A 12,726-nucleotide genomic window follows, 5' to 3' on the forward strand; every position below is an offset into this window, starting at 1 on the left:
TGCTGTTGCAAGTTATCTGTTCAGTTTTAAAGATTAGTTTTATGCTTATTAATAACATCCTTGCCCACCTCCCCAAGGACGAAAATTCCACTATTTCCTTGTGTTCTTATAGACTTGAAACTAGAGTAATTTATGTGTTTAACACACATTATAGCAAGTAGACAGTAATTGATAAGAAGACAAATTATAAGGTATTTCCTAAAGAATTATGTATTAGTGCAATGAAACACCGAAAAGAGCTCCTGATCAACAACGGTATTTTTTCACTGTGAGCAACTATTAAGAATTATTCTTCATTACTTTCTAACTTGCACTTACTCATCTTATGCACATATTGATATTTTTATGACTACTATTACTACATCTAATGCTTCTGAATAGTTCATAGCTAACATAATAATTAGTACATCCAGAAAAATATAAATGTTAAAAGTGGGAAGGTAATAAGGCAATGTCACCACTGTTAAAGAAGTGGCAACAACAAAACAGCGACAGCGAGGTGCTCTAACAGGTTTAGCAGATTCTGGTGGAAATTGGTAGTAGATGTTCCTGCTTACGGTGATGACTATACCCTTCCACAATAATTTGTGTGTTTTGGCCAGGGGTTTAGCTGAACTAATGTTACAGGATTTGGTACAATTTGCTCAGTGTTTTTCTCTGGCTCCCCCAGGTGGTGCATATGAAGTAAAGCAGCATCAGTTCTTCAGGGGCCTTGACTGGAATAGTCTGCTGAGGCAGAAAGCAGAATTTATTCCACAATTGGAGTCTGAAGATGACACAAGTTATTTTGACAGTAAGTGTTTGGCATTAAAAAAATGTGATGAATGCCTTGCTTAAATAATCACTGCCTTTGACTTTTGCTTACTGATTTGAAAATGTCCTTTATCAGAACTACTGGCAGCTTGCAATTTCACTGGTGGTTTGACATTTCAGCAGAAACCATCTTAAGAATAGAATTACACTTTTAGTTAGTATTACATCTTGATGCCTACTCTTCCCAATAGATTCAGATACTTTATTTCCCTTCTCTATAGCTCGTTCTGAGAAATACCACCATTTGGAAACTGAGGAAGAAGATGATACCAATGACGAAGATTTTAATTTGGAGATAAGACAGTTTTCCTCATGTTCACACAGATTTTCAAAAGTAAGTAAAAATTGCTGTAAAATTAGTATGTATTGTGTGCATAAACATTTTGCTACTTTTATAGAGTTTGGAAATGTTAAATATGGAAGAGATGTATAGGACATTCTTTCTTTAAGAAATGTTAACTGAAATTGATCAACAATTAAATGAATACCATTAAATCAAAACATGGGAAGATTCTGTAGGAAAATTATTTCTTGAACCCTCAAGAAGGTACTAGAAATCAGTATAAATAGGTTGGTATTTTCTATAGAAATTCATGATAGCATAAGAGAAAGTTTAGGGAAACTCTTCTGTTAAATGCTAATGCATGTTCTTTACATTGGTTTCCTTGTACCTAGTTTGCAGGTTGCTCCAGTTGTTTCCTGGGTATCTTGCAGGTGATAGCATAACAAAAATTACAGTTATAACCTATAGTAGCTATTAATTAAATCACATTAGATAGGAGAGAAAAAGCAAAGTATATAGCTAGCATGTGTTTTGGTCAAGGAGAGATGTGAGTTTGAGGGAGTGACTTGAATGCTGTGAATTGAAGGTAAAGCTGACTGTCCAAATGGTGGTGTACTTTGGTAGTTGAGATAAGAGCTGGACTGTGGAGGGTAAATTGGCAGGAAGTAATGGAAGTGGAATGCCTGATGAGCGTGCTTTTAGTTTTAACATAACATCCAGCAGTGATTTTTCAAAAGGTTTCCGTTTAAAAATGTCTTTAATCTGCTTTAGGAACTGTTTAAAGGTACTGTCATGGTTTGAGCTCAGAGGGAACTGAGCACCACACAACTCACCCCTTCCCCCCCTCAGGAATGGAAAGCATAAAATGAAGCAAAAAAGACTCAGGAATTCAGATAAGGACAAGGAGGGGTGGCTCACCCATTACTGTCAAGGGCCAAAGACAGACCTGTTAGGAGAAAAAAAAAAAAAATCACTTTAATTCAAACACTAAGAAACATGACACTTAACAGAGAAGGTGGGACAGTGCGAAGCATCTCTACATCAGAAAACACCTCCCTCACCCCTCCTTTCTTCCCTGGGCTGGGCTCTGCTCCCAATCTTTCTACCTCCCCCCCAGCAGCGCAGGGGGCAGGGGATGGGGGTCACAGCCAGCTCGCCGCTCCTTCCCCCTCGGGAGCTGGGGTGAACGCCGCACACCCCTCCCCTGCTCCACGGGGCTCCCCTCTCACTGCAGACAGTTCCCCACGAACCTTCTCCGGCGTGAGGCCTCCCCACGGGCCGCAGCCGTTCCCGTGCTGCTCCGGCGTGGGTCCCCCCCGCGTGCTGCCGTCCTCCCAGCACCCAGCCATAACAATGGAGCCACATCTCCCCTCAAGAGTCCCAGCTTCCTTTAAGTGCAGATGCCTGTCCTGGTGTGGGCTTCTCCACAGGCTTCAGGTTGGCTTCTGCTCCACCGGTGACCTCCATGGGTGGCGGGGGGGGGCAGCCCTGCCATCTCACCACAGGATACAGGGGGGCTCTCTGCTCCGGCACACCTCCCCCCTTTCCTTCTCCTTCCTTCACTCACCTCAGTGTTCGCATACATGTCCTTCTTGTAACTCTTCCTCACAAGTCCCAACTCCTCACTCAGGTTCCCCTTCTTAAATATGTTACTGCAAAGGTGCAGCCACCATCGCTAACTGGCTCAGCCCTGGCCAGAGGTGGGTCTGACTTGGAGCTGGGGGAGCTTTCAGGAAGCTTCCCACAGAGGGCCACCACTACGAAAAACCCTGCCACAGAAACCCAGCACATGTGTTTGGAAAGTCTGTGTTTGTATCTTGTTTGTCCTAGGTCATGCTTTATGAATTGGTGGATTTTATTCTCGTTCTGCAGTACCACATAGGTATTGTATCTGTGATAGCATGGAATAACAGAGACAGGAATCATGTATATAGTTATCCTCATTCTATATAAATTCCTTATTTTGACTTGGTAGTATGTTTCAAATGCAGATGCTGGTAAATGATGCGGTCTCTTTGGAGGTAAGTTGGATGAGAGGCAGTGGGCACAAACAGAAACACAGCAAATTCTGTCTGAAGACAATCAAACACTTTTTCACTGTGAGGGTGATCAAGCACTGGCACTGATTGTCCAGAGAAGTTATGGACTCTATCCTTGGAGGTCTTCAAAAGCCATCTGGACATCGTCCTGAGCCACGAGCTCTAGGTGACCCTGCTTGTGCAGGGAGGTTGGATAACATGATCTGCAGAGGTCCCTTCCAGCCTCATTCTGTGATTCTGTGAACTTCTATCCTTTTGAAAGCTCTGTACCACAGTAATAGTTTTATTTGTTAATGTTGTTATGTCATTGCATCTCCAGCTCTGCCTCTCAGGGTGTAGAACACATAGCTGACAATTTCTGTGTGCTATTTGTCAGCTAAACAAACAACAGACTTCTAATGGCCAGAGTTTATTTTTTCTTATTTTTTTCTCTATTTTCCTTTAGCCAAGTAGTTTATTCTTAACTTCAAAGTCAATTCAAATTAATTTTTCTGCTTTCCACCCCTTACTGGTAGATATTAAGTCAGTATCACATGGTTAGGGCTTTTTAACCTTGATTGGCTTTATGGTTGTGAATTAATCCAAGATGTGAATTCATCCTGTGACCTAGAGACCCCAAGACTGTGACTTTGTTCGTATGTTCTTGGTTCACACAGTGAAATGGGGATAAAGCTGATGAATTCATAATGAGAAGAGACCTTATTCATGACCCTGTATGTGAGAAGCCAAAGAAGCAAAATAGGAAAGCACTTTAAGAACTCAAACTCCTGGAAATTTAAAAAGGCTCAAGAATTTTGAAATTTGCACTCTGAAATACTGTATAAGCATTAAGAACATGCACAGTACAACCTGAAATGTGCTTTCCTGCATATCTTTTTATATCAAGTATGTCAGTGATTAATTGGGGGTTTTTGTCTGTAATAGGTTTTTAGCAGCATAGATCGAGTCACGCAAATACAAGGTGAAGAGAAGGAAGAAGCAGGAGACAAAACAAAAGGTGTAACATTGCCTTCTGTGGAATCTTTAAGCTGGAGTTCAGAATATTCCGAAATGTAAGTAGAAGGTGGTGTTGGAAGTGGTCCATGTCCTACTAGCCAGGTAGCAGGCCTGCTTATGTCAATAACTGCATGAGAATTCATTTATTTTTAATGCAGACAACAAATATCTACGTCTGTCTCCTCTGACACTGAGAGTAGCAGGCAGCGACACAGTTCTGGTTTGCTTCCAAAGTTGGCCATATCAGCTGAAGGAGAACAAGATGATTCCACCGGCTTAGTGGGACCCCGGGAGGAACAGGAAAAGCCGTCATTTGTCAGTGAGGAAATAGCACAAGATGAACCTGAAGTAACCACTCCAGCAAGTACGATCAGCAGCTCGACGTTATCAGGTAATTTACAGTAGATCTCTTGACTGATGACATTATAAACAGTTGTGGACCTTCTTCGTTTAGCAGTAGCATTCATGGATTTAGAAGTCCTGTATTTCAGATTTGCTTTTTAAAAAAGCCATCACAAAAGGGATCTGGTTTGGGCTCAAATCTCATGAAAATATGTATGGGAAAATGCCAACATTTTTGGAAATTTCAACATTTGGTGTTGCTCCACTGACTGGAGAACTGCTAGTCAAGTGAATAAAATGGTGACTTATCCATAAAGCTTTTGCAAGATCCTGCTGTGGAGGAAAGGAGTCTTAGTTCTCTTGAGCACTTAAAGCACTATTTTTAGTGCTTTAAGCAACATTTCTGAAGTTGGTGATTTTTTTGATTGATCATCCTGGAGTCATTCTAACTGATCTGTATTGCTGTTTTCTAACACTCTGTGCTGCATCATTGTGTGATTTTAATTAAAGGCATCTTGATGATGTATGCCTTTCAGAGTTGACAGGGTTGTCTTTGACTTGTGGAAGTCACTTTTGTTACTAGGAATCCAGAAGGGAGTGTTGTAAACCATTCCCTACCTAAATAATTAATTTCCTTCTTCCAGCTCAAGTATTTGCATGCATTTCAGTAGGATCCAGGGCCCTAGCATCTTGCTGGCTTTGTACTTTCAGAGAAGACTTGCATAACTGTTGGAAGACCTGATACTTAATGGAGATCTAGGCCTATGTCAATCTTAAGACTGTTCATATATAGGCTCCAGTTACCTTCTCTACACACTTAACCTGACTTCAGTTTATTTCTCGTCTGTACCTAACTGAGTTTTCTCAAGATACTCCTTCCTGTTCCTATACCCATAATTTTCCTTACAGTCTGCATTTTCCTCCCCCTTCCTCCTCTCCATTTTTGGGAAAATAAATTTCCTCAGGCTCATCCAGCTGTACAGCCATTTCTACCTCCGTCCCTTGTCTAAAACCTTGACTGCACTGTATCCCATGTCTTGCTCACTCCACCCAGTCCTGTGTTATGGTCTTGACATTAGCACAGCAGTCACAGTGATAACTCAAAGCATCTGCACCTCTTCTGTCACTTATCAGTTACACTTAAGAGTAATTTCATTTTTCTGTGGTCCATTAGCAAGAGGATATTCAGTGACCTTGAAGGAATACTAGGAATTACCGCTATGTCTTTAAACAGGTGACCTACCCTTGGTGCATGTTTCATAAGGTCATATAAGTTCCCTGTGAATTTTTGAAGAAATCCCATGCAAGTTTTTCACATGACACAAGGCCTTTATGTTTTTTTTTCATTGTTTGAAACGTTGCTGTCCTCCTTCCACTCCGTATTGTGGAAGCACATTACCTATGATAGGCTAATACCAATGCGGTTTTCATACTGAGTTTAGTGATGCCAGGTGTCTTTCTCCTGTGTGGTAGAAAACCACCAAAAGAATAAAAGCAAAAGATAATAATTAAAAATAAACTTGTACTTAGTGTTTTAATGATTTTGGAAAAGTTGTTAAGCTGGTAGCAAGTTATGTAGAATCAGAGCCTTACATTTACTTCAGGAGGAGTTCTTATGAAAAATAAATACAGAATCAAGTTCTCTAAGGTGAGTGCTGCATATTGAGATACCAGACTTGCTTCAGCTTTTGTCTCTTATTTTACTTTAGTCAGTGACTAGAAAAAGCTGTTGCTTCAATTCAGTTAACATTTATGCATTCTGTAAGTCTGGAAGAATTACACAGATGTCTGTGATGTTGTGTTACAGACTTTTTAACAGAAAGAAAAATTCCTGTCTCACAATTGTACCATTTCACATCCCTGACCCCCAGTTTTCCTTCAATGTGTTTATCCTTTCTTCTTTGTACAGTGGGCAGTTTTTCAGAGCATTTAGATCAGGTAAATGGAAGAAGCGAGAGTGTGGACAGTACAGATAACTCCTCAAAGCCACCCAGTGAAGTTGCATCTCACATGGCTCGTCAGCGATTGGAAAGCACAGAGAAAAAGAAGATCTCTGGAAAAGTCACAAAGTCCCTTTCTGCAAGTGCTTTGTCCCTCATGATCCCAGGAGGTAGAGATAAATATTTTTATTTGAAATTTTATGATTTATACATACTTGATGGTTTATGATGTAAATGCAAAATTTTGGAAAGTCCAGAATGGATTCCATGTCACAGTTCTTCGTTTCTCATGTTGTTCACATGTGTTACTAGATGGTGCAATCTCATCAGCAAGTTCCAGTGGTTGCGTTACAGCTGAGGGACCTTCTCTGACAGGCAAAAATATAGCTTAGTGGTGACTTCTTTGTGTTTGACCATGTGCACGCACAGCAGGATGCAGGCGTCTGTCCTTGGCACATCCTACAGTAAGGGTGTAGCTTAAGTTTTAAGTAGTTCATCATGTACAGCTCCAAGAATTAGCTGTTTGTTACAGCAGTGCATTCAGCCTGATTAGTTCTCTCCCATCTCCCACAAGGAAAGATGATAAGCCGGGGAGAAGTGTCACAAAAGTAGAAATAGCATGTAGGCTCCTGTTTGTACTACATTGCCTTACCTGAAGTGCTCAGAATTTCAGGTCAGAAATATTTCTGTAAGTAAGTGGAATTATAACAGTAGTATTGTGTTTTTTCAGATAAACCATTGCTTTTTAATAGTTCAGAGTCAAAGTCCAAATTTCCCAAACTTTGAGGGATTATTTCCAAAAGTGGGTTTAGATCTCAACTTTGCACACTGGCCATATGCTGCTTTTAGACCCTTGGCGTAATATTTAAGTATCTGCTGGTCTAATAACTTAAACCCTGCACTTGCTCTCTTTGACAGTAACTTCAGCAGGTTGCTTTGAGTCCTCAGGCTAGTGGAGAATTGTACAATGTTGAAGAGTTGGTTCTGGCTCTCCTCTTAGACTTCACCTGTCTTTGGGTTGTAAAGAACATGTGCCCTATGTGCTCGTTAATACCTTCGTGAGCAAACACTGTGCTATTATGCATGTGTTTTGGAGACCTTGGAGAGGGGAGAGGCCATCTGATCCCTATTACTGCAGGAATTTTTGATTCACCTCCTGTACTCTACCCATCTTCACCACGCAGTCTAAAGAACAGCATAGGCTTCCTATGCAGTACCTGTAATTCCAGCAGCTAACTATGAGGATTTTTTAACAAGTCAAGAGGAAAATACTGAGTCTCATGTAGAGTATTTTGCCTCTGCTTGAATGAGGACAAGTAGGTGACAATGGAAAGAATACTTAGCATTTCTGTGATACTATCCGAATGTGAATGAACATTGTCACAAGATGCATAAGAGAGTTGAAGATTACTTTTTTTTACAATGAGAAAGATAGTGACAGTGTGCTCAGCCTATTCAGGGCAGTTTTGACACTGGAAACTGCAGGTGGCTTGCAAACACTCGGAGCTTGTTCCTTGTGTTGACTCTTTCTTTCAAGTAATATTTGTTCCAATATGTCATGAGTGTTGTTTTGGTATACCCCTGTAACAGTTAGCACCATGGTTATATTTTCTGCTTTTAAAGGGCCTGTTGTGTATGCTAGTTATTGAGATTAGCTATCACAGGAGCATGTTATACATACAGGTAATTACACAAACAAGTAACACTTAAGTGTTATTCATCAGTTTGTATTCTAGTAGTTCATTCACAGCTGTCAAGTAAAAATCGGTAAGTTCAGAGATCATATAGACTGAGTTACTGTGCTCATTAAGCTATTGCTTTCTTTCAGTTTAAACTCAGCATTGGTCTATAAAATCCAAACTCAGCTTTGCCTACACTTAAAAACATTGTCATTATATCTATATCAACCAGAATCCTACATGTTAGCTGTACTTAATACTGTCCAAAAAATGTACCTTGTTCATGTTTATCCATTAAATAAAATACAGCAATAGATGGCCAGTGTTCCCAACCTGAGTCATGTATCTGAGAGTCACAGGACATGTCCCACATGCAGCAGAAAGCAGAGGACAGGGGATGTGGGCATGTTTCAGAGCCAGGGAGTGACAGTGACAGCCCCCTCGGGGCTTGGCTGTTCTGTGGGATTTCAGCACTAACCCAGTGATACCAATTTCAAGGAGCCTCTGATGCCTTGTATCCAGGGAGTAGCACCTCTGCTGTCAAAGAGTATCTGCCCTCACGTGACATGACTTGGTACAGACTCAAAATGTAGAATCTTTCTGGGCTGCATTCTCTTCCAGAACTGTCACCAAAGTGCATTTTAAGCTGCTGCAATTGTGTTTACATTTGCACAAGCATGAGCACATAGTGCTTTCAAAACAGTGAAATAAAAACTAAGCCATAATTGCAAGTTCTTCTGGTCTTACATGATGTAGCAGAATGTAGAAATGGAGGCATGATACAAGCATTGGGTTACTGTCCTACGTACCTACTAAATACTGTGGTTTAATTACAGTAGCCTTTATCTGTATCTGTATATAACTGAAACCAAAAAGCCAACTAGAGCTTTGTTTAGCACTGCTGCATGATTTGGGAGATGGTTTTGGGTATTCTCACAATAACATCTGCTTACCAAACATTTTATTTTCATGAGGGTTTGTTAGGAAGAGGCCAAGAATTGTTCTTTCGAAATTAGCAATGTGTGTGTTTCCTATCTAAAAGGAAAAAAGCAGTCTACGTCTGTCAAGTTAACCTTCGCATTAAAAAATACAGTTTACACTACAGGGAAAGATATTTAATTATAAGATTTGGTTGTTGGTTAAGCTTCTCATTCACTAAGATACACACCAATTGAGGAGGAGTGTTCATGCAAAGACAATGACCTATTTTGACAAAAAAGGTGTTACAAAACTAAGCAAATTCCCTGTTCTGTGTTTGTATTTGTGTGTGCTCAGAATGTAGTCTAATAGGCAGATTTTTTTCATCCAGATGTGTTTGGTGTTTCTCCTTTGGGAAGTCCTATGTCTCCTCATTCCCTGTCATCTGATCCTTCATCCTCCCGGGATTCATCTCCCAGCCGTGATTCATCAATTGCTACTGTAAGTCCTCATCAACCAATAGTAATTCACAGTTCGGGAAAAAAGTATGGCTTCACCATCCGAGCAATCAGGGTTTATGTTGGGGACAGCGATATCTACACCGTGCACCATATTGTTTGGGTAAGAGAATAAGATTTTTTTGCTTATATACAGCCACAGGAAACTGTAATGATGTGTTTGCTTTTGCTTTTTAACCCTATGGTATCTGTTTGTTGAGACTTACTGTGTAACTCTTGATGTTGTAGCAAACAGTTTTCTTAAAATGAGATTAGTGCCTGTACACAGGACCAATGTTGACTGTAGGAACAACACAAGCCACCTTTGGCAGAAGCGGTACCAACATATGATGTTCACCTTCTGCATGGGTCACTTTCACTTTTGTTAAGTTTAGCAATTGTGAACCACCGTGTCTAAGTTCTGAATACTGTGGGTTAGAAAACCAAAGTGTTGGTGCAGCCCCTCTTTGATAGAGGGCAGTATCTGAAAAACTAGGAGGTTGTAAACAGAAATTGTTAAAATATACATGAGTTTATTAAACTGCATCCATTAGGGGATTCATGAAAGTCAGCAGTGTTTACTAGACACAAGTAGGCTGATTGCAAGCACTGACTTCCTTTTGTGTAGAAATGTGCAAATTGTTTGGAATTGTGAACACCTTCGAGGATTCTATGGCACAGGAAAAAGACTGTTCTGAATAAATCATGTGTTTTTCATCCTCTGTTCACAACTGATTTGAATGAAGTGGGAGGCTAAAGAACAAGACATCAGTTCTTGAATTTCATTAGTTATCAACCTCCTTGTTTGTAAAATAAATATATATCTATGCAAATATATATTTATTTTATAATTGAGGTTTATAATTATGGTTTCTATAATTTATGTATTATACATACATAAATAATGTGCGTGTGTGTGTGTATAAACTAAAATATCTCAACTACCTTAAAATAATTTTGAAAAATTTATTACAAATATATAAAAAGCTTTGAAGTTTTGATCAGTGCTTTGTTTTAAATATGTATTGTGGGTTTTGAAGTAGCAGTGCTACTTGTGTGGTAGTGTATTTCTCGTTTTTCATTTATGTTTTTTACCTCTCAGACCTGTTAATCCATCGAGAACATTGAATCTGGAGAATGGGGTACATTTGATAGATAATGGAATAAACGAAAAAAATGGATTTCTTGCCACTGGTGTAGCATCACATCAATGATAGAAAGGGAAAAAGATGGCACATTGCAGTAAAAGTCAAACCTTGCAATTTTTCAAAACACTATAGGTTTGTTGGGCTTTTTAAGCTCTGTAAGCACTATATAGGCTTCATGAGTGGCTGCATGACTTAAAGCTCTTCCAAAGCTCATTTTAAAATACAATAATTTATTCAAGCCAACCATAAAAATAACTTGCAATTTGGTTTGTTTTGGTCCATCGTCACCTTTGTGCCACACTGTTCCCTATATTGGGCAGCCTGGTGAATTTGAACCAAATGAAAACAACCCTTAACTATATGGTCGTGTTAACTTTTATCATGACTAGGGTACTGCATGTGACCACTACCTTAATTACATTTCTTGCTGTCACATGCTAAAAATTTTCATTTGATTCTAAAATTTTGCCACGGGGAGTGAATCGCCCTGTCTTTATCATGCATGAAAACTGCCCTGCTATACAGAGCTTACTTAATACCAGTGGCAACAAGCAGTGTTTCAGTCAACTTTGAAACCATTCCAGGCCCTGTGTAAGTATAAAGTTTGAGTAAGTAATTGATGGTGAAATGACTGGTCTGATTTTGTTTCTTTTCTTCCTTTATATAACTTAGTATCTGTAAGTTTTCTTCATTGCCAACTGGTTTTATAGAAAGAGTTCATTAAAAAAAGCCTACTCTTGAAAGTATGAAGATTAACCAGGAGGCCATTTTGTGTATATTCTCTTCATCTCTGATTTCCAGAATGTGGAAGAAGGAGGTGTGGCTTACCAAGCGGGTTTAAAAGCTGGAGACCTGATCACTCATATCAACGGAGAACCAGTGCATGGTCTTGTTCATACAGAAGTCATTGAATTGTTGTTAAAGGTAACTCTTGGACAACTGGGATACAGAAGCGCTTGCTGTTGTTACCAAGGATTGAGGAGTGTTACGTTTGTTTCCTTCAGAGATTAGTTACCAGATTTTGTGGTGGTTCAAGTACAAACTCTGAGCTACAATTGTGCAAATCTGGAGAAAGGTCAATGGCTTCATATATCCTGCTGTGATTTTTTTAGTTTCTCTCCAATGAACTGGCACGGCCGTTGAGGTAGCTGAAGTACGTTTGAGGCACTGACACAAAAAAATGTCTGTCTCAAAAATTTGACAGTTTCAAGTACTTTCTTGAATTCCCCTATCTTCACCAGGTAATTCAGGCTTTTGATGATGATATAACCTCTCGTCTTCTCCTTTTAAAGTGAAATCAGTGAGGAAAAGTGGAAGCAAAGAATATGAAAAATTTTCTTACCTACTTTTCAGGAATTTGCCTTTCATAATCTTAAGGCCCAAAAGGTTTCTGTCTTTCACATAGCCAGGCATGTCCCACAGAGCTTCTTTGTTTAAAGAAACTCTGATCCTGCAGTTGGACTTTTATTAATAATCTGTCATATTTTTCTCTTGTGGAGTTTTCCGAGGTCCATCCTATTAGAAAATTATAGTTTTTCCTTAGAAAGGAATAAACAAAAAAACTGACCTTTTTAATGAAATTTTCACTGTAGATTATCACATAGCAGTTTTTATGTAATCTTTCCAGCACATACTAACATAAATCAGGATTGTTTTAGGCAGCTGTATAGTTACTTCCTATTATTAACAATATATGGTGTTACATGCAGACCTTTGCCTGTCAAAGGGAGTAGTCAGTTATAAAAGAAGATTGGAAATCAGTGAAGAAATGGGGAGATATAGAGGGCTGATGAAAGATGCAAAAGACACTTTTCCTTAAGTCTTTATTTTCCTTCTCTGAAACCAGCAGGAACTTCCAAATTTTCTGGTTTTATAACAAATGTACAAGAGAAAATTCTGTAATTTTAGGCAGTTGGGTGTGCATTGTTTTCTGTGTCAGATACAGAAAAAGAGAAATATGGCAACCCTGCACACTAATTACGAGAGTAAACTCAAAAGGAGAGACTGTTTTTTATCCAGATGTGCTGTATCATAAATTAATTTGGGCTACTGGTATTCCTTTGAAAAGAAG

At 39.3% G+C, this 12,726-nt stretch overlaps 1 protein-coding gene across 6 annotated transcripts in view; it reads left to right on the forward strand.

The window, feature by feature from the left end:
- The window catches only part of MAST4 (microtubule associated serine/threonine kinase family member 4), a 308,421-nt gene that overhangs the window by 286,944 nt on the left and 8,751 nt on the right, over positions 1-12,726 (forward strand). For all 6 annotated transcript variants that reach the window (XM_042804476.1, XM_042804477.1, XM_033009056.1 and 3 more), the window contains 7 exons: positions 671-793; positions 1,035-1,147; positions 4,060-4,187; positions 4,290-4,522; positions 6,383-6,583; positions 9,402-9,631; positions 11,457-11,579. In XM_042804476.1, the coding sequence (XP_042660410.1) occupies positions 671-793; positions 1,035-1,147; positions 4,060-4,187; positions 4,290-4,522; positions 6,383-6,583; positions 9,402-9,631; positions 11,457-11,579 (1,151 nt within the window). The remainder of the gene's footprint in view (positions 1-670; positions 794-1,034; positions 1,148-4,059; positions 4,188-4,289; positions 4,523-6,382; positions 6,584-9,401; positions 9,632-11,456; positions 11,580-12,726) is intronic.

The sequence above is a fragment of the Tyto alba genome, unplaced genomic scaffold (genome assembly GCF_018691265.1).
Source record: "Tyto alba isolate M040663 unplaced genomic scaffold, T.alba_DEE_v4.0 Super-Scaffold_42, whole genome shotgun sequence".
In the NCBI taxonomy this organism is placed as follows: Eukaryota; Metazoa; Chordata; class Aves; order Strigiformes; family Tytonidae; genus Tyto; species Tyto alba.